General features: G+C 38.3%; 1 protein-coding gene across 2 annotated transcripts in view; it reads left to right on the top strand.

Annotated features, from left to right (window-relative positions):
• CDH11 (cadherin 11) overlaps nucleotides 1–20,696 on the top strand; it is a 151,415-nt gene extending 130,719 nt beyond the window's left edge. For both annotated transcript variants that reach the window (XM_059903551.1, XM_059903552.1), the window contains 5 exons: nucleotides 1,381–1,517; nucleotides 2,357–2,490; nucleotides 2,719–2,836; nucleotides 16,748–16,999; nucleotides 19,372–20,696. In XM_059903551.1, the coding sequence (XP_059759534.1) occupies nucleotides 1,381–1,517; nucleotides 2,357–2,490; nucleotides 2,719–2,836; nucleotides 16,748–16,999; nucleotides 19,372–19,868 (1,138 nt within the window). In that variant the 3' untranslated portion in view covers nucleotides 19,869–20,696. The remainder of the gene's footprint in view (nucleotides 1–1,380; nucleotides 1,518–2,356; nucleotides 2,491–2,718; nucleotides 2,837–16,747; nucleotides 17,000–19,371) is intronic.
• Nucleotides 20,697–20,911: the final 215 nt, after the last annotated feature.

The raw sequence follows: 20,911 nt of genomic DNA, 5'->3' as shown, positions 1-20,911 counted from the left end.
TTGGAAAGAACATGATCTAGAACTGGAAGATCCAGGTTCTAATATTGGCTCCCCCAGAAGCGAGATAATAGACCATTTGCAAATCCCATCGTGTGTAGATTGAAGAGACTAAACTCTGTGACATCCATGGTCTTTGCTAATATTCTCTAATATTCTTTGGTTTTATGGCCCTCAATGAATGTCTTCAGACATATGTACAGTTGGCCTTCTGTGTCCATGCGTTCTGCGTTGATGGATTCCATGTCGATGGATTCAACCAACCACAGGTCCAAAATATTTCGGGAAAAAAAGTCCAGAAAGTTCCAAAAAGCAAAACTTGAATTTGTGGCACACAAGCAACTATTTACATGGCATTTACATTGTATTAAGTATTTTAGTAATCTATAGATGATTTAAAGTGTACAGGAGGATATGTGTAGGTTATATGCAAATATTATGCCATTTATATGAGACTTGAGTATCCATGGGTTTTGGTAACCTCAGGTGTCCTGGATCCAATCCCCCATGGATGCCATGGGACAACTGTCAACACTTATTAAAGCCAGGTCTCCAGAACTTTATCCTGGGCAAGTTATGTACGTTACTACACCACTCCTCTTGACCCATCTTCTACCTCACCTTGCCCCATAATATTCTGGAAATTCTTTTGTCTTTTGTTAGAAAAAGGAAATTTTTCTAGTGGACAGGAGTAGCTGAAACCTTCCAACTATGCTGTTAGGCTCAGCCTGGGGTCATTAAAGTGTGGGGAGAATGCTCTACAAATGAATGGCCAAGTCCTCTTTGCATATTTCACAATGGAATTCAGAACCAAGCTACCTGAGAACCCCTAAAACCAAATAAATTGAATAAATTTATTCAAAATATAGTTAGCATTTTCCTTTAAGTAAGGAGAAAACTGATTTTTTAGTACCGTAAATGATCTGTGATGATAACTTAAGACTATTTAATATTTCATATGCAAAAATCTGGCAAATGTTCCATACACTTGTGACTTTCTGAGTAGTTTGGGAGCAAGGCAAACCCACTTCCCAAATGCAGGTTCATAAATATTCAGATGGTGGGTGATTGTAGTAAATACGAAGAAATATGCAGCATGTTATTCCATTTCTCATTCAGATATGCAACATATTATTCCATTTCTCAATCAAATATGCTAAACAGCTCTTTCATTCATTGTCCTGAATAAAGAATTCCAATGTAGCAAAATGATTTCTATAAAAGATTAATGTATGAAGTTTGAAAAGTAAATCTGATTAAAAAGAAAACCTAGCTCAAGCAATTCATTGAAAAAGTTGCTTTAAATATAGCATGGAGAAAATATTCAAATATTAAGCTGCTTGGAATGTCTTGGTCTAATTGCCTCATTTGCATTCTGCTTAGGTATTCAATTGATCGTCACACTGACCTGGACAGGTTTTTCACTATTAATCCAGAGGATGGTTTTATTAAAACGACAAAACCTTTAGATAGAGAAGAAACTGCCTGGCTCAACATATCAGTTTTTGCAGCAGAAATCCGTAAGTATTATCGTAAGGGTTTTGATCCTACTTTACCAAATATTATTCTTTGAGACTTTCTATATATTCTGGAAAATAACAGACAGCTGAGATAGAACAATTTTTTTTAGTCTTAAACATGATTTTCAATCTTTAAAATTTATTTTTGGTCGTCTATCTAGGGAGACATATAAGCAAATAGAGATGTTTTCATTTTCTTTGGCAGAACTGGGTACAGACTTGGCACATGAGCTGATAGCCTGTAGCAGCTTGAAACTCTTAACCACCACTGAAAGATTCCCCACTTTATCCTCAGTTTTGTTTAAACCCAGAGCAGCAGAATCCTTAGAGCCAAGATTTGTGGGTTCTTTTTTACCTATAGACCGGTGGTTCTCAAACTTGATCATGCAATGGATTATCATGAAAGGCTTGTTGTAACAAAGATTTCTGGATCCCACCCTCAGAGCCTCTAACTCAGGTCTTGGGTTGGGTTTGAGAATTTTCACTTTCAATGAATTCCCAAATTGTTTGATGCTCCTCTGGGGATCCCACTTGGAGAACTGCTGCTGTGGACTACACTCTGAGGGGGCCAGGCTCCGTTATAAGCATTTAGAATTAAACCTCAACAGAAAGGGAAAAGTGGTTTATTTCTTACTGGTCTAATGTTGACCTTTATTCTAGGACATCCCCCTCACATTGGATTTGGCATACTTTGGATTTTAGGTGATTTTTGTGCCAACAGTGCCTTTCCCCTCAGGGCCTGAATGAGTGGCTGGAGCTCACTTTTTCCCAAGAGTAACCTTGGACCAACATGGATTCCTCCCTTGCACATGTTTACTGTCTCAATCCTCTCCTTTCAGACAACCGGCATCAGGAAGCCAAAGTCCCTGTGGCCATTAGGGTCCTTGACGTCAACGACAATGCTCCCAAGTTTGCTGCCCCTTATGAAGGCTTCATCTGTGAGAGTGACCAGACCAAGCCACTTTCTAACCAGGTAACGCTGCTCTGCCTTGGCTATGAATAAGCATTTAGAAACAGAGTTCGGTTTTGAGAGCATCACCTGGAGATACTTCCCTCTGCCCAAGAAGGCTTCAGAGCCCTGGTTTAGCTCTGGAGCTATGTTCTCTAATTAAAATCAGGCTTCTCAGCCAGCCAGGAATTTTTGAATGAATGATGTGCCAATGTCAGCATGATTTATTTATGGGCCACCTTTCTCTTTCAGCCAATTGTTACAATTAGTGCAGATGACAAGGATGACACAGCCAATGGACCAAGATTTATCTTCAGTCTACCCCCTGAAATCATTCACAATCCAAATTTCACAGTCAGAGACAACAGAGGTTCGTACCAAGGTTCCTGTGCATTCAGAGAAGTAGAAATGGAAAATAAATGGCTTTTACATTGCAGAGCACAAGTATTTCCCCTAATCTTAATAATGCCTTTCTGTTGAAGAACAAACAAGAAATAATAATGCCACCTTTATTTTGAGATGTGGGCTCTCTTGGTGCATAGGAATAAGTGAGTCTAATTTTATTTTACTTTTTTTGTTGTTGTTGGCTTTGATATTCACGAAGCAGTGCAAAAACCAAGTGGGGAGGCTTACAGGGTCAATACGTAAACAACTTCATTTATCTTTTTTTTAAGAGGTTGATACATCCTTAGGGGGAAGCATGGCTTTATGAATATTGATATTAAGTAAAGCATTAAAAGAGATTAGTTCAACCTTGTAAGGTAATGTAATCTTTCAGCTGTCCCTCCCTTCCCAGCATAGTTTTAATGCAATGTGGTTGGGTACAGAGCTTGATACCTAAAGGTAGTTATGGAATTATTGCCTGAAGGGCATGAATAAAGCATTGTTTCTCCACTGTAAACATGCAAAATTTGATGTGATTTCTACTTCTCATTTCATTAGTCAAGGAGGTTCTAGACTTGGAAATTATTCGAAGTAGTTGTTTTTTGTTGCTGTTGTAGTATAGTCCCAAACTGATGCAGTCCCTTGACAAAGTGTATAGCAGAGCCAAGATCAAAAAATAAATTTCTTGACTCCTGGCGAGACTATTTTGGCCTGCACCTGTTCCTATAAGCCTGTGACAATGCAGGTCTGTAAAAACAGGAAGACAAATGCCATGATTTGACATAGAATAAAATGTCGTCCTTCTGAACACATGTTTTCATTAGACACATGCTAGCTATGTACGAGGTTATAGATATATTGCTTTCTTGATGACTGAGATCGGGTTTATAGGATCTTAAATTAATCTAATAAGTAATATTACTTTCCCCATCACCATTATCAATGTTATCTATATTACACATACCAGTAACTATGTTCTAAACACCGTGCCAAGATCCTTCCCATACTTTATTTAATTTTCTCAGCAGCATCATAGGTAAGGATTATTATTATCATTCCCATTTTGAAGATGAGGAAAATGAGGGACAGGCCATTAAGTAAATCAACCATGTGGGAGCGAGACCTAGATTTTAAACCTGGACATTCAGAGGCTAGAGGTTGCAGCCTGAACCACTGTGCCCCATGCTCCTTGGATTTGGGGGGATATGACCTGGCATACTTTATTATTATTTCTTGGACTGATTTGAGCATTTCATTATGATCCTTATATCTGTGTGTTCATATAATCCCTAATTTACATTTGAGGTCTAACTGCTGGATGTATTTCTGGCAATATCCCTGTTTATCGCTGGACACCTCCTGAAACAGCTGGTGTTTCTAGGCTTTTCTTTGCCAACTTTGCCTCCATCACCTGCCTTGTCTTCTTTTTATGTGTGCAATAATATTTAGTTGCTGTTTACCCTCTGAAAACATTATACTAAGACCTATTGTTCTCTAGGGACTTATAAATATTTCACTTTGTCACAGTACTTCGGGGACACCATCTATATTTTCAAGGAGATTATATTACCATGGAGAAGCCAACCTACTGCACAATCTGTTTCCCCTGCCCTTTCCTATAAGAAACTAATCCTTTGTGGAGCTACCACTTTTGCAGGGAATTGCTACTTTTTAAGAAAAATGACTTTATTAACTATGGCAAACAGTTAATGAAAACTCCCATGTTTACAGCTATTACAAAACTTTAAAGCAAATACAGTCCTATAATTATCATTTAATAGAGTTTCTTTCTACCAGATCCTAAAAGTAATTACATATTGAAGTGATCCAAAAAGAATAATCACATTCCACATCCTATTAATAGCCTACTGAGTTACCAAATTTCCCAGCTGAGACTGTTTTCCATAGAAAACATGAGATACTGGTTTACAGCATGCTGAGTAAAAGCATCAGATTTCTCTCTCCTTGAGTGCTTACTTCCATTATGCCATGTAAATAATCAGGATTGTGTTTGCCTAAACTCGGCACAAGCGTTCGGCCTCTTTAAAAATATAAGAGGGGAAGCCATCTTAATACACACAAGCCTTTTATTTCATTTTTATCTTACTCCATTCTACAGCCCAAGCTTCAAAGACAACCCAGCAGGCAGCAGGAAAGTAGAACACTGGATAACTCTTCAACATATGAGTCCATCTTGGGCTAATAATATCAAGAGTGGTGCTGTTTGGGGAAATGAAGAGCTGATCCACCCAGGCTTTGAGATGCATTTACTTTGAAAATATTAGACTTATGGCATCTTTAAAAAACACAAGGAACATGTAATGAATAAGAAAAGTGCAAAGAAAAAAATACTGAGAATAGCCCCTCTCATTTATGTAGTTCTTCATTGGATTATAAAACCTGCTAATGGCCATTGTTCCACTTAGTTCCTAAACAGCCCTAGGAGGTAGGCATTTTGGATATTTTTATCCCCATTTCCTAGATGAGGAAAGAATATGAAACATCATAAGATTCAGAGACTTGCCCAAGGTCACTCTAGCAATAAGTGAATTGAACTAAAATGTTTGAATGTTTAAAGGGTTCTGTCTCGTGTAGTAACACTTTATATATTATGAATATAGAGCTTGTGTCTTTTCTAATTAATTATTTTCTTTAAAAATCTTTGTTTACCCCATAATCAAATAACAGTGATCTTCAGAAGAGAAAAACTCTAAAATAAATTCATCAATCTAGTATTCCAGGGAAAGTGTGAATAGAAAAGGACAAACTGTACTTCAAGTTTAATTTTAATCACAGCCATGGTAATTGTTGTAAAATATATTTGCAAAGAATTTTATGTTTCTTCTACTGCATAATTAATACATATTCCTTGTAGGAAAATTATAAAATACAAACAAGCAGAAATAAAATTTGAAATAATAAAATAACTTGATAATATACTATCCAGAAATAATCACTGCTAATTTTTATAGCTTTCCAGACTTTTTCTTGGCATGTATTTTGATCTTTAAAAAAGGCAACCGTAAAATGATGTCCGCTTTTTTCCCTACATAATAATACATGATATGCATTTTTCAGCATTAGTATACTTATGTCAACATTTTTTCCCCTAAATATCCTCCTAACTTCATTACAAAGGTATATGATATCAGTTGACTATTGTTGTGTAAGTACGTTGTTTTCACACACCTTTGCCAAATATCTAATTATTCTTTTAGGATAGATTCCTAGAGTGGAATTACTGTATCAGAAGCTTTTGATACTTAATTGACAAATTGCCTATCAGAAATATTATACCAATTTATAATAGCATCAGTAAAATAGGTAAGCTCCAATTTCCTCACATTCAGGCCAACTCTAGATACTATTATTCTTTTTAAATGATTCACAAATTGATAAGTAAATTATAATCACATATCACATTTAAAATTTTCAATTCCTTTCATTACTAGTAAAGTTAGGATTTTTTAAATAAGTATTGATTCTTTTTTTTAATTGAAGCTCTTTTTATTTTTTGCTTTTATTTATTTATTTATTTATTTATTTTTATTATTTTTGGCTGTGTTGGGTCTTCGTTGCTGTGTGCGGGCTTTCTCTAGTTGCAGCGAGCAGGGGCTACTCTTCATTGGAGCGCGTGGGCTTCTCATTGCGGTGGCCTCTCTTGTTGCAGAACACGGGCTCTAGGCCACGGGCTTCAGTAGTTGCGGCACACGGGCTCAGTAGTTGTGGCTCGAGGGCTCTGGAGCACAGGCTCAGGAGCTGTGGCACATGGGCTTAGTTGCTCCGTGGCATGTGGGATCTTCCGAGGACCAAGGATTGAACCCATGTCCCCTGCATTTGCAGGCGGATTCTTAACCACTGCGCCATCAGGGAAGTCCAAAATTTTTTTTTTTTCTCTTTTTTGGCCATGTGGCATGTGGGATTTTAGTTCCCTGACCAGGGATCGAACCCGTGCCCCTTGCAGTCAAAGCCTGGAGCCCTAACCACTGGACCACCAGGGAATTCCCTGATTCTTTTTTTTGCTTTATAAATCAGCTACTCATGTCCTTTACCCAGTTTTTGAATTGTATATTCATCAATTTGCAATTGATTTATGAAGTCTCTTCATCTTTTAATGCTGTTAACTTGTGACTTATCATACCCATTGCATAGATTTCTCCAATGTTTCAATGTCCTTTCAGTCCTGATTATGCTATGTTCTAAAGTATAGATGTTGTGCTTTTTGTATCAGTTTTTCTGCTTAAAATTATTCTTAGCAAGACTTTCCTCATGCAAAAGTGATATCAATATTCACCTAGTTTATCTTCTTTCTTATATATCATGTTTCCCATTTCAATCATTTATCCATGTTAAATAAATACACAGGCTCCCTTTGTTGGCCATTTCCTAAATATCATTTAAGAAATGGTCATTTCTAATTGCTTTGCAACGCCGTCCTTTTTTTCACCTACATTACATACTCTTAGATTTTTTTTTTTTTTGGACTATCAACTCTCCCTATTCTATTTATTCTCATGATAGTATCATATTTTTCTTTAATGGTTGCACACGTACAATATGTGTGTTAAAATCTGACAGGGGTTTTGTCTACATTATTTTCATTTTATTACTCTTTCTTAGCTTTTGGTTTCTTTGTTCCTCCAGATATAATTTAGAATTATTTTTCAGGTGCCTGATAAGTATCTTCATGAATTTTATTGAGTTTACCTTAAATTTATGGATTAATTTAACAACTAAGAATTTTAAAATATTCTTCCTATCTAGAAGCATGATCTGACTTTCCACTGACTCAGTTCTCTTCTTATTACCATCAGGAATGCTTTATAGTTTTCTTCATTTTTGTTCTATGCATTTGTTACTAAGTTTATGGCTAGCTACTTTAAATTTTGGATACTATTATGAGGTAGAGTTTTAAATTATGTATATTTTCTAAGTGACAATTTTTAATATAAACTATAGCTCTTTTAGTTAGTTCGTTTATTATTGGACATTGTTCTAAAGTGATGTAACTTCTAAGCTTATTTTCTTAGGTTTTGTAGGGAGACAGCTACATAAAAATTAAATAATAACAATTTGCTTCATTCTTTTTTTTAATATTTGGGTTTTTTTACAAATTGCATAGATTTGCATTTTATATGTGAAATAATAGCAATAATAATGGCTTTACTTGTTATTTTAATGGGGATATTACTTCTAGAGTTTCATCATTAAGCATAATATTGGTTGTTAGATTAAAATTAAGATTTGTGTTATGGTGTGTGTGTGTATTTTAGGAAGTTTCCTTTCCATTAGCATTTCATTTTTAAAACATGGATGTTCAATTTTTAATCACGATTTTTGGATTCTAACAAAGAGACGGTATGATTTTGACCCTTGACCTAATGACTTGATAAATTAAATTGACATATCCTGATACTGAACCTCACATTTTAAAGTTCCAAACCTCTTATTCTAAACAATGATAAAATATAGAGAAAAGAGCAAGAGTTAAAGATTAAATATTGGCTTTAGCAGTGAATAAGACATAGTCCCAGATGTCAGGAAATTCCCAAAAGCACATGCAGCAAAGTTAGTTATACGGTGAAAGCACAGCTAATTTTGATAGTGACTATTTCGTGACCTACCTGCAGAGGAGCTGTAGCTATCATGATGGCCTCCAAACAGGCTGTCTGACTCTAGTCTTGCCCCCCCTTAACTCAGCCCTTACTGATAATGTCTTTCTTCTTAAAATTCTTCTATGGGTCTCCATTTCTGGTGGATTTAACTGAAACTTTATAGCCTAGTGAGCAAGAAATTATATGATCTACCTCCCATAAATGTTGCATCTATTATCTCCTTTCTCTTGCTACCTTAAAACGTAGGCTCCAGAAACTTCAAACCACCTTTAGTTTCCCAAATACACCATGCTCTCACATGTCCATGCTTTTGTTCTGTGGAAAATGTACCCCCCACTGCCTATTATACCTCCTCTTTCAAGTCTCACTATAAATGAAGTCTCTTAGGGGAAGCTTTGCTGGACATTCCCAGCCCATTTGGATGCTACGTCCTTTGTGCGCCAGGAACACTGCACTAACCTCTAGTATTTTTCTTATCACTCTGCGTTCTAAGCATACATTTCCCTGTCTGTCTCCCATTAGAATATGAGCTCTGTCGGGGCAGTACCCGAAAACTTAAGAAAAGTGGGTTAACTGAATGCATGAATTAAAGTGAAAGAGTAGATGGAAAGACATGTAATGTGCTTCAGACATTTCAGGGATTAGTTATTACTGTGGAAAAATGATTATGTTCTGAGATAAGCTTCAGGCTGAAAAAGACAACCCATCTTTTGGTGTTGGAATGCTCTGTAGGAGCCAATACCACATCACCCATCCATTCATCCTTTCATTATTTATTATTCCACAAAGTTATATTGGAAATCTAAGGTTTGGATCCAGGAAGAGGTGACTTTCAAATGTATTTATTTTGCAAGTGTATTATCTAATATGGGCCAAGTTATAGATCAAATGAACTCTGATACCTGATACATTCAGAGTTAAGTTTGAACTGCTAAAAAATAAAAAAAAAACAAAAAACAAAGAGAACAAAAAAGAGTTTGTATGGAAAGCAGGCTTGGCTGGGTAAGGAAAGATAGCCAAGACAGACTGACCCTGATTAGACCAATTGGCAAACATCTTTCTTTCTTTCCTCTTCCCCGCCTCCCCTTTTTGGTCTAAACTAAGGACAGTTCTTTTTTTGATGAGCAGCACCAAAAATCATCTAAATATGCTTCTGGTTTTTCACTTTTATAATTCAAAGATAGACAAACAGATTTCTGTGGAACTTTTTTCCCCCCTTAATTGCTTCAATATGGAAGATGCTCTGTTGGCAGATCAAAATGGCAGATGGCTTTTAATGCCCTGCCATTTTCACTGTATAAATAATTATGTTCTCTTTTCTGCCTGAAATTCATTGCTGCAGTTTGTCCAACACAGAATACAATTTATCTGGAAACCCACCCCCTCCTCAACCCAAGAGAAAGAGAAATAGGTCTTCTTGGTGGATCAGACAGATTATTCTTTCAAAGTTCCCTCTGGTCACTGACTTAACTACTCTTGGGATTTCTCAACTCACTAAAAGACCCTAAATGTTTATATCCCGCTGAATTCCTTGGTAGTTTTCCTTGTCTTAAACCAAGAAATATATTCCTTTCTCCCTCCCTATCACCAAGGAGAAAATTGTCCTCTAACAAAAGTGGAGGGAGAGTTGATTCTAAGGGATGTGATAATTTATAACAATGAAAAGTCTATTGATACCACAAACAGGGCACACTTAGATGCCTCATACACACCTGCACATAGGCAATTATTCCACAGTGTTATTTGTTGCATTTTGTATTTTGCCGATCCCTCAGTATCAAAGGTGTTAAGTAAAAGATCATGATACTCCCCCTTCCCCGGCAGTATGCAGCTCCTTGATTTAGAGGGGAAACATTACACCATCAGAGTCTTGGATCAAACAATTTTCTGCATTAATAGTTTAAGGCTAGTCTCATAGAATTTACCTCATTGTAGCATTTCCTTTATTCCAAAATATTGAGAAAATAATAGATTTCTTTTTGCCCCTTGCATATTGGTTTGTTTCTGAAGGTGTGTGTGTGTTTCTGGAAGTGCTATGGGAAGAGAGGTGTTGAATGAGTGCCCTTAATTCTTTGTAGGTCTCTCTGACATAAAGTCTTAGGTTTCTAAGAGCAGCTCTTTTATCTGGGACCTGAGTCTATCTGGATTTAGCTATAGGCTGTGATGGGGTCCATCTAATTAACTAACCATGTTGGGGAAATTTGGTTAAAAAAAAAAAAAACCAATGTAATTGGCATGCAATAATATCAGGATTCTAGGGTCTGCTGTGCACTGGGGAAAATATAGTGAAACCTAGAGGAGTCTGAATCCTAGTTTTGTTTGTATTTTCCATGTTATTGTGATCAATTGCTTCCCTCTTTGTTTCTCCATTTCTTTTCATATAAAATAAAGGTAATTATACTTTCTGCACATAATTTAAAAATTCTTTGGGATAAGGTAGGCAGAAGTAACAAGGAATAAGGTTTGCACATATTAGCAGCTCAATAAATGTTACTTAGTTGAATCTGACTCACCCTAAATAATGAGAAAAGAATAATGAGACAAAGAGATGAAGATATTTACCAGGAACAAGATCCATAATATTGATAGAGGCAGCGCTGATCGAGTTGGGTTCAAACGTACAAAGTGGGAGAAGATGGAGTCTGCAAATTGATGGCAAGCTTATCAGTAAAATCTGACTGTGTGGGAAAGCCAGATGGATGCTGAGATATAGTGAAAGAAACATCCTTCAACTGTTTAGTCCTCTAACACACAAAATACTGCTAACCGAACAATGATGAGTGAGCAAGGTTCTTGCCTTCAGGGAGGTTACTGTCTGATGGAGAGGACAGACATTCAAACAGTTACCATAGACTGAAATATGAGATATGAGCAGTGACTACAGGTAGATAGACGGCTCATATGGTGTTCAGAAAGACAAGAAAAGATATATACGCAAGCTATTAAGTTCACCTTTAAGCATTAGTCATATCAGAAAATTAATGCTACAAACTTTAAAAATGTTATTTGAAATTTCTATTATTTCAGTCCCTCCCTCAGATTCAAGGTGGCAAATACTGGCTTCAAAAATTGAAATTAATTTTTCAAAAATCACATCTCTAAATGAGTATTAAAAAACCTAAATAACTAGACTTTTCAATGATGTCTTTTGTAATTGTATAGCATGTGTACTTCTGAAATTATTAAACTTGAAACTCCACTGAGACTTTTGGGACACACTATATATATATATATATATTTTTTTTTTTTCATTATTCTGATACAGCTATTGCCACATTTCTAAGGAAAGTAGAGAGGGCCCAGAAGAAAGTAATCAAATAATGATTATTCTGCTAGTGACTGCATAACTGTCTTCAAGTGTGTGGAAGCTTTTAATGTGGTAGATAGATCTACTTTGTCTCTGAGGTTTGAGCAGAAAGGGTAGAGTGGGTAGATTTAGGTCAGAAGTGAATTAAATAAGAGCAAGTCTTAAGGCTTGGCCTAGATTCTCCATATCTTTTTTTTTTTTTCTTTAACAATCTCAAGAGATGGGCTCCAGTCTGATGCAGACAGCGCCTATCTGCACAGGCTAAAGTATCTCTGATCAAGTTGATCAGTGGGGGAATTTTTAGCTTTGGAACAGAGAGGGACAGAGGAAAAGAAGTGGTAAGGAAGAGCATCTTAAGATGCTCTTTAGGAAAGCTAATGGGGCAACATTCTCTCACCTTAGGCCAAGCCTCTCTCCTGACATCATGGTGAGAGCAGAAAGTACTAATCCTTTGCTTCAGTGATCCCTCTTTTCAAGTTGTTAATATGCAGGGGCTATGCCCATATACTGCCCATTTTGCCCTGTTCCCATTATTTTTTTACCTAATACACGGTTGGCACCCTGTGCAGTCTATGTATCAAAGGCTGCTCCCCTATCATAATTTTCCCTTTTAATATCAGTTGTATATATTCCTCCCTTGGGTGACATCATCATCATAGCCCGTACATTTGCATCTCCAAACTGGTACCATGGAGACCATCATTATCAGGAACTTTTACATTTTGTTAGTGTAATGACAAAGTGTGCAGATAAAAACAGCATACGATTAGGAGTCCAGGTTGTAGCCATAAAAATTTGAAACCTGAATTTATTTTCCATTAATAGAAATACTACAATTTGTACATCACATATACTAGTAATTTATAGCCTCATTCGCAAGTTTTTGCCTAAGTAGGGGTAAGAAAAAGGAACTGCTAACTGCTTCCACGTTTGTGGCCAGGGAGGAGAATATTGGGTGTCAGGATGAAACACCGAGGTGCTTGAAAAACATTTTCTTACCATGGGAAATATATCACCCAGGATTGAAGAGCATGAACTATCTTCCTACCTCTGGATGATGAGCCCTTCTATGTAGGCAATTGCATTCAAAACTGTGATGACATTTCCAAGAATTCACTTTCCTCTCTTTGTCAATATGTTTCTCTTCCTCATTAGTCTACTGCACCAAGAGGAGAGCTTCCAGAAAAGAATTAGTATTTACTGAGCATCTCCGACAGCCTGGCACTATGCTAAGTACCTTTATGAATGGAATCAGATATAACCCTAAAAATTATTAGTTTTCTGGATGAGAATACAGCAAATCAAGACATTTACCTAACATGTCTAAAAGTCAGGCAATTGGATATGTAGAAGAGTCGAGATTCAAACCCAGGTCTGTCCGACCCCAAATACTGAGAGATTTGCTCTTTGGAAGCTTTATAAAGGAGAAGGATCTGAGAAATCTCTTGATGGAAATTTAAAAATCCATACAACATTTGTCATTTTCTGCCTCATCTTATTAACCATGGAGCCAATTTGACACTTCCCTAAAAATGTGTCCTCACAGAAGCTCTTATTTTTTTTTGGGTCACTGATAAACCTCAGAAATATGTATGTCCAAAGTAGGGGGACCCTCTCAAAGATAGATAGGGAGTAGCTGGCTAATTGAAATAATTGAGATGCGAGAATCTGTAGCCAAACTTAAGATGCAAAATTGATTTCCTAGAGGGTTTTTTTATTACTGTTTGTTTCTTTTTCCATTTGTTTTTCTAGAGTTGATTTTCATGGAGTCCCTGCCCATAGTGGCTCTTTTTGTTAGTAAAAGATCAGTGATCAGAGTGGACCACAAGAAAGCCTATCAGAGAACATGGCACTGTCTCCTCTGATATGGCCCTCCCCCAGAAAATCTCATCCCCCCATTGGTGCTGGGGCCACTTAGATCTAGAGGGGGGATATTTTATGCATTCATGCCACAGCAACCACCTAAGTGCCACAGTAACCACCTAAGTTCCAAACTAGTCTGGTTAGACATGTTTCTTGTCTAACCATATCTACCCTTCACCAGTTCACCATCCCTGGAGGATCTCAATACTGGTGCTAGGTTTTCTGGTAGAATGATTCCTGAGCCCTCTGGAAGCAAAGCCCAGAGGACAACCATGGGCTTTTATTATATTATTTGGTTCCAAAAGCAACCCCGTGAGGCATGCTTGATATCAACCAGTGTCCTCATTTTAAAGATGAACAAGTGAGGCTCTGACAGGACAAGTGACTCATTCTAAAGCATGGATTTAGAATATGCCCAGGAAGAGACCTTCACTCCATTTATCTTCCACCTCTCAAACTAATCTTAAAATCCATATGTGAAACATGTTTGACTAGAAGACAGTTTTTAAAAGTTCTCGAGATTCTACTGATGAATCACTCAGAGACAGTAAATGGTTCAGTCAGCCGGGTACTTCGATGAGCTTCCATTTCATAGTTACAGTGTGTCTGAGAGGACTCAGCTGTTCAGAATGTGAAACATCTTGAACTCGCAGGCTGGTGTCCTGCTCAGAAACATGTTTTCCATTAGTGTTTGATTTTCAATTACCTTCATGTGTAAGCCAGCCTGCTATGATCCGGAGGTACAGTCTTGCATGGATGGCACATTGAAAAATAGATTTTAAATTATGGCTTCCACAGGTTTAAAAAAATAAAAACACTCAGGTCACATTCCCTCCAAACTACACCATGGGTAACAGGGTGGGACCCAATAGATAAACTAAGTGAATGCCCTCTTGGGGATGTCATTTGTATCAGAGAAGTATATTTGATCGAGCAATTAATTTGCTTTTCTTCGTAAATTTTTCATACTCATTTTTATTGACGACGGCATTTGTGCCATTTCAGATCATTAAAATGTGGTAGATATTTTAACATTTAATTTGTGAAAGTCTTACTTGAACTCAAAAGAAATTTATGAGACGGAAAAAATAACATTTGAATTAATTATGTAGATATGTAATTTTTTTGTATTTGTTAAGCATACAACAATGTTATAGCCTAGAAGAGGAAAGCACGGTCAGGAAACTGAATGTTAACATTCTATTTGACCAGCTTATTTTTATTTTTTCATGATTTTTCATAGTATATATAATTTTCCTCCAGTGGTAAGAGCAATATATGCCAATCACACAAACTTCAGAAAATACAGAAATGAGGGCTAGCTGTTCTGCCCTGTTTTTATTGAGAGATTGGCAGCAAAGGGCAGAGGATCCATCATTAATAAGTCTTCCTGAAAGCCAGCAGGTACACCCACCTTACCTTCTGCAATACTCAGAATATCTGCTCAGTCCTAAATGAGACTGAATCTGCCATTTGTATATATTTTTTATCTCACAGAGAATATATTACATTTCCTTTAACCTAAAATATATGAATTCAATTTTTAGATTCTAAGATAATTTTTCCTACCACAAGAGCTAATTCATGGTCCTGTCAATCCATTCAAAGTATGCTGGCTATTGGGCCATCATGTTGGTCATAACATTCTTATTGCTATAAATTACTGATTCCTAACTCACACAAAAAAATGTGTGCCATATTGAGGATATGTGTGTGTGTGTGTGTGTGTGTGTGTGTGTGTAATTTGATGGAGTATATTCAAAACTTCCACAGTTTTATAATAGTGATGTTTTCCAAACGCAGAGCATATGGCCTGGAAAAATTCTTTTTGGCTGGTACAGATATGCAGAAAACATGATGAGGAAGCATTTGGGGGAATAGGTTACAAACGATTGGGAAATACATGAAAACCAACATCTGGAACTTGGGTGAAACTTTTCCCAGAACAAGGTTACGACATTTATTCAACAAATATTTACTGAATGTCTGCTGTGTGTCCAGCACTGGAGAGACTGAGATGAATCAGATAAAAGCCCCTACTCTCTAGAAGTTCACAGTCTAGGAGAGACCCAAGTAGTTATGCCACCAAATAATGACAGAAGAGTGGGAGGCTGATTTCTGTAGGAACGTACAGTGGGATGGGTCACAAAGGAGAAGAGGGGAGAGGTCTAGAAAGGGCTCCCAGAAAGTGACTTTTGGATTCAGTTTTGAGGCTTGAGAAGCTCACTTGTCATGATCAAAGGAACGGCTTTGGGGGGCATTAAAGCAGAGGGTCAAAGCCAAGGCGTACAAAGAGTGAAGTGTGCTGGGGAACAGACATGAGTTCTGCACAGCAGGCTGAACTGGGGTGTGTGGGAAGGGGCAGGCATGAGCCTGGAAGGCAAGGTAAAATCTAGATCAGGGAACTATCTGGTGATCCACCGCGCAGATGTGGGCTGTGTTGTGTGAGCAGCAGAGAAAACGTCATCTTTTTAAGCAGGAGTGACATGTTTAACTGGGTGGCTGAATTTCAGAGAAACTGTAAACCTGCTGCTGGGTTTATAAAATATTTCCACTTTAAAGATGATATTTTCCTTTAGGGCTTATAGGTGGGTTCATAGTTTGGGCAAGATTTGAGGGTGGATTAGAAATCTCTCAAAAAACTAACAAAAACTGGCCAAAGGCTTGTCATGAAGTAGGGAAAGTGCAAACATGAAAAAGAAGGGTTTTGTGTGTTTTTTCTCACACTCGCCTATATATTTAATTTTATCGTACATTAACATAGAGTGTGTGATTGAAGCCCATACTTTCTTGTATTTGAGGAAAGGGACAACACCCAAACAGAAAATGGTGTGGTTACCCGGCCACTGAAGGCATTTATATCGACGAAATAAAAAAGAGCTGATTTCTGCGTTTCGTTTCGAGATGGGACAAAACTCAGGGATCCTTGTCATGCCAAATGACTGCAGCTTCTATAGATGTCTAGATTAAAGAACAAGTGGGGAGGATTCTGGTTGTAGCCTTCGTGGTGAGAAGAGCACATTCAGATCAGCCAAGCTGAACGCAAAAATGTGAAGTCTGTGATTCCATGGTCTTGCTCTGCGAGTACACCTTGTCTCCCCTCTTCCAACAGACAACACCGCAGGGGTGTATGCCCGGCGCGGAGGGTTCAGTCGGCAGAAGCAGGATTTGTACCTCCTGCCCATCGTGATCAGTGATGGCGGAATCCCTCCCATGAGTAGCACCAACACCCTCACCATCAAGGTCTGTGGGTGTGATGTGAACGGGGCACTGCTGTCCTGCAACGCAGAGGCCTACATCCTGAACGCCGGCCTGAGCACCGGGGCGCTGATCGCCATCCTTGCCTGCATCGTCATTCTCCTGGGTAAGGGACCTCCCAGGTCACCTGTAGGAAGGGCCTTTCAACCAGATGCCCACCCTTGAAACACATATATTTCTCAAGTTACCGGGAATTGTGCTATATACCGTGGAGGCAATTTGAGACAAAAAAGAGGTGGTGCCTGCTTGCTAGTGTATTTTAGGGTACGGCGGGGGAACAGGCAACTTGACAAGCATTAGAGCCGAGTTGGGGGTGGTTGTGATGACCAAATGCCGGGCATCACAGGGCTGCGTAGCAGAAGACATCTGGGGGCATCAGCAGGGGACGGGGTTGGACATCAGAGATTTTGCAGGAGAGGAATTTAGGCAGAGCCCTAGTATATGAACAATGGTGTGCCTTACAAGAGGAATGAGAAGAGTTAGCGGTAGAAAGAATAATCGTGATGTCAAAGATGGTCTAGGAAGGACTCAAGGACCTGGATGAAGACTGGCCTGGCTGAAGTTGGATCTGGGCTCCTCCTCTAGATGTCATATGTAATATCTGGGTGCATGCGTCAGCTCATGGGGACCCCAGAGCAGCTTTTCCTGCACTTGCCTGCTGAGTTAGGTGCCCCTCTTCTGCACATGGTCCCATCTGTGGTTTACTCTGTAATAGCAGGAATGTGCTGATGCAGGTAACATCTACCAGTGCCGGGCCTCAGGAAGATTAGATCAGTTGTCCCAAAGTCTCAGAACTAGTGTATGACAAAAAAATCAGGATTCAAATCTAAGTATGTCTGACATCAAATTTATACTTGTTCCATGATGGTTAGTTCTTCACTGAATGAATTAATGTGTCCCTGATACATAGGGAAGAGCCAGCAAGTTTAGTTCAACCAATAGTTAATGAGTATTTTCTGGGTACCAGGCCCTGTGTTCAGCCCTGGGGGATAAAGAGAAGAATCATACAAGATCTCAGTGATCAAAAAGTTCATAGTCTATTGAGGAAAATAGGCATGAGCAGATAAATTGCAGAGGCACATGGTGAGTACCATGATAGAGACACGAACCTAAGGCAGTGGGGGCACAAGAGGAGAAAGTACCTGACATTGACTGGGAAGGTCAGAGACAACTTCCTGGAGGATGTAACGTACTTATCAGATGCTGAAAGAGCTTTCCAGCTGGGGAAAGGGGCTGGGATGGATGGATAGTCCAAGCAGAGGGAGCAGAAAACAGAAAAGCTCTGAGAAGTTCATAATCTAGTGGTGGAGGCAGATATGTGAACAGTGTGACACGTGTCACCGTGATGGCCAGGTGGGTACATAGAGTGGATACCAATAGCCCTGTCTGGAATCAGAATGGGATATCAGGAAGGATTTTTGTGATGAAAGATAAAGAGTCAGCCAAGCAAAGAAAGTGAAAAAGAGTGGTCCTGGTGAAGGTGCTGTTAAAGAAGGCACAGGGGAAAGACACTGCCTGGTGAGCACTGGAAGCTGTTCACAGTCTGGTCAAGTGCAGACCCTCATCCCTGCATCTCAGAGTGATGGTGGACCCAGAGGGGCTCTCAAGTCACTTGCCAAATTCAGCCACAAACATTTTCTTCAATCTTGCTGAGTGTGCGAGCGAGTGTTCCAATGGAACATTGTGGGGAGGTGGGGGGGTTGATAGAGAATGAAACAGTGTCAGAGCTTTCCTTATAAGCAACTCTGCTTATTCATCCTAGATGACCTGAGTTTAGTGGAATCCCCTCTCTCAGGGAAGAGACAGTTACAGTGGTTTTATCTGGAGTTTCAGCTGACGCTGTTTCCCTGTGTTCAGATAAATAGAGAAGATTTGTCATTTGTCTCTTAGGGATCTTTATAAACTACCCCTCTTCTATACAGTGGTGTGAAGAGAGTCTAGCCATGCTTATGATAAGATTTCTTATAAAGGTAGAGTAAAGGTCAATGCTGACCCCACCTCAGAACTCTGGGCAGGGGCTCAGCACCTCCTGTAGAAAGTTAGGACCTCAAGTCTCTGAATGTCCTCATTTGTAAACTTTGGAGAGGCAGCTGTCTTCCTTTGCAAAAAGAAACAGGCATAACCCACTTTTAAGAGGCTGCAGACAGACATATTTAGAATCTTCCTAATTCTTCTGAAGATGACTTCCAAATAGTGTCGGATTCATTTGTAAAAACTCAAAATAGTTGCAACTTGCCAGTTTGTTTGGATATAATATTTTCCTGGAAGCATTTTGCAGATGAAGAGCCAGGTGGAGGGCAACTTTGCACATCTTTGGGGATTCCAGGTAAAGCTCTCATTTCATAGACTGGTCCCAGTTCTGAAGCATGTGTACACCATGCTTTAAGGTAAGCAGAGTTTCCCTGGGAAAACAACCCAGAAGACTGGGCTTAACCTATGCTTCCTTTCTTTTTTTTTTTTTTTTTTTTTCCCCTGTAGTCATCGTAGTGTTGTTTGTGACACTGAGAAGGCAAAAGAAAGAACCCCTCATTGTCTTCGAGGAAGAAGATGTCCGTGAGAACATCATTACCTATGATGATGAGGGGGGTGGGGAAGAAGACACAGAAGCCTTTGATATCGCCACCCTCCAGAACCCTGACGGTATCAATGGATTTATCCCTCGCAAAGACATAAAACCTGAATATCAGTACATGCCTCGACCTGGGCTCCGGCCAGCACCCAACAGTGTGGATGTGGATGACTTCATCAACACGAGAATACAGGAGGCGGATAATGACCCGACCGCCCCTCCTTATGACTCCATCCAAATCTATGGTTACGAAGGCAGGGGCTCCGTGGCGGGCTCCCTGAGCTCCTTAGAGTCGGCCACCACAGATTCAGACTTGGACTATGACTACCTACAGAACTGGGGACCTCGATTTAAGAAACTAGCGGACTTGTACGGTTCCAAAGACACGTTTGATGACGACTCTTAACAATAACGATACAAATTTGGCCTTAAGAACTGTGTCTGGTGTTCTGAAGAATCTAGAAGATATGTAAACAGGTATTTTTTTAAATCAAGGAAAGGCTCATTTAAAACAAGCAAAGTTTTAACAGAGAGGATACATTTAATAAAACTGCAAGGACATCAAAGTGGTAAATACTGTGAAGTACCTTTTCTCACAAAAAAGGCAAATATTGAAGTTTATCAACTTGGCTAGAGGAAAACCACTTGGCATACAAAATATTTAAGAGAAGGGGAAGTCTAACGGTGAACTCACAATGAAGGGAAATTGTTTATGTGTTATGAACATCTAAGTCTTTTTTTCTTCTTTTTTTTAAAAATTTGTCAAAGAAGCTTCCACAAAATTAGAAAGGACAACAGTTCTGAGCTGTAATTTCGCCTTAAACTATGGACACTCTATATGTAGTGCATTTTTAAACTTGAAATATATAATATTCAGCCAGCTTAAACCCATACAATGTATGTACAATACAATGTACAATTATGTCTCTTGAGTATCAATCTTGTTACTGCTGATTCTTGTAAATCTTTTTGCTTCTACTTTCATCTTAAACTAATACGTGCCAGATATAACTGTCTTGTTTCAGTGAGAGGCGCCCTATTTCTATGTCATTTTTAATGTATCTATTTGTACAATTTTAAAGTTCTTATTTTAGTATACATACAAATATCAGTATTCTGACATGTAAGAAATGTTACGGCATCACACTTATATTTTATGAACATTGTACTGTTGCTTTAATATGAGCTTCAATATAAGAAGCAACCTTTGAAATAAAAAAAGATTCTTTTTTAATTCTGGGTTTGATTCTTAACATTGAAAAAAATTATTTCTAATGACCCATTTATAATTCTAATTTAAGATATTTGTGATCTTTTAATAACTCTATTTATGATCTGTTGTAGTCTGCTCTTTTATTGTTTATTTAAAATCAAATATGTTTTACAAATGTTTTTTCAGACAAGATTCTGTAGCATTGTGTAAAGCTTTTTTGTACATTCTCGGTGTTA

This window comes from Balaenoptera ricei, chromosome 19, assembly GCF_028023285.1.
Source record: "Balaenoptera ricei isolate mBalRic1 chromosome 19, mBalRic1.hap2, whole genome shotgun sequence".
Lineage (NCBI taxonomy): Eukaryota > Metazoa > Chordata > Mammalia > Artiodactyla > Balaenopteridae > Balaenoptera > Balaenoptera ricei.
The sequence above is the reverse complement of the archived record's forward strand: the minus strand, read 5'-3'. Positions and strand labels throughout refer to the sequence as shown.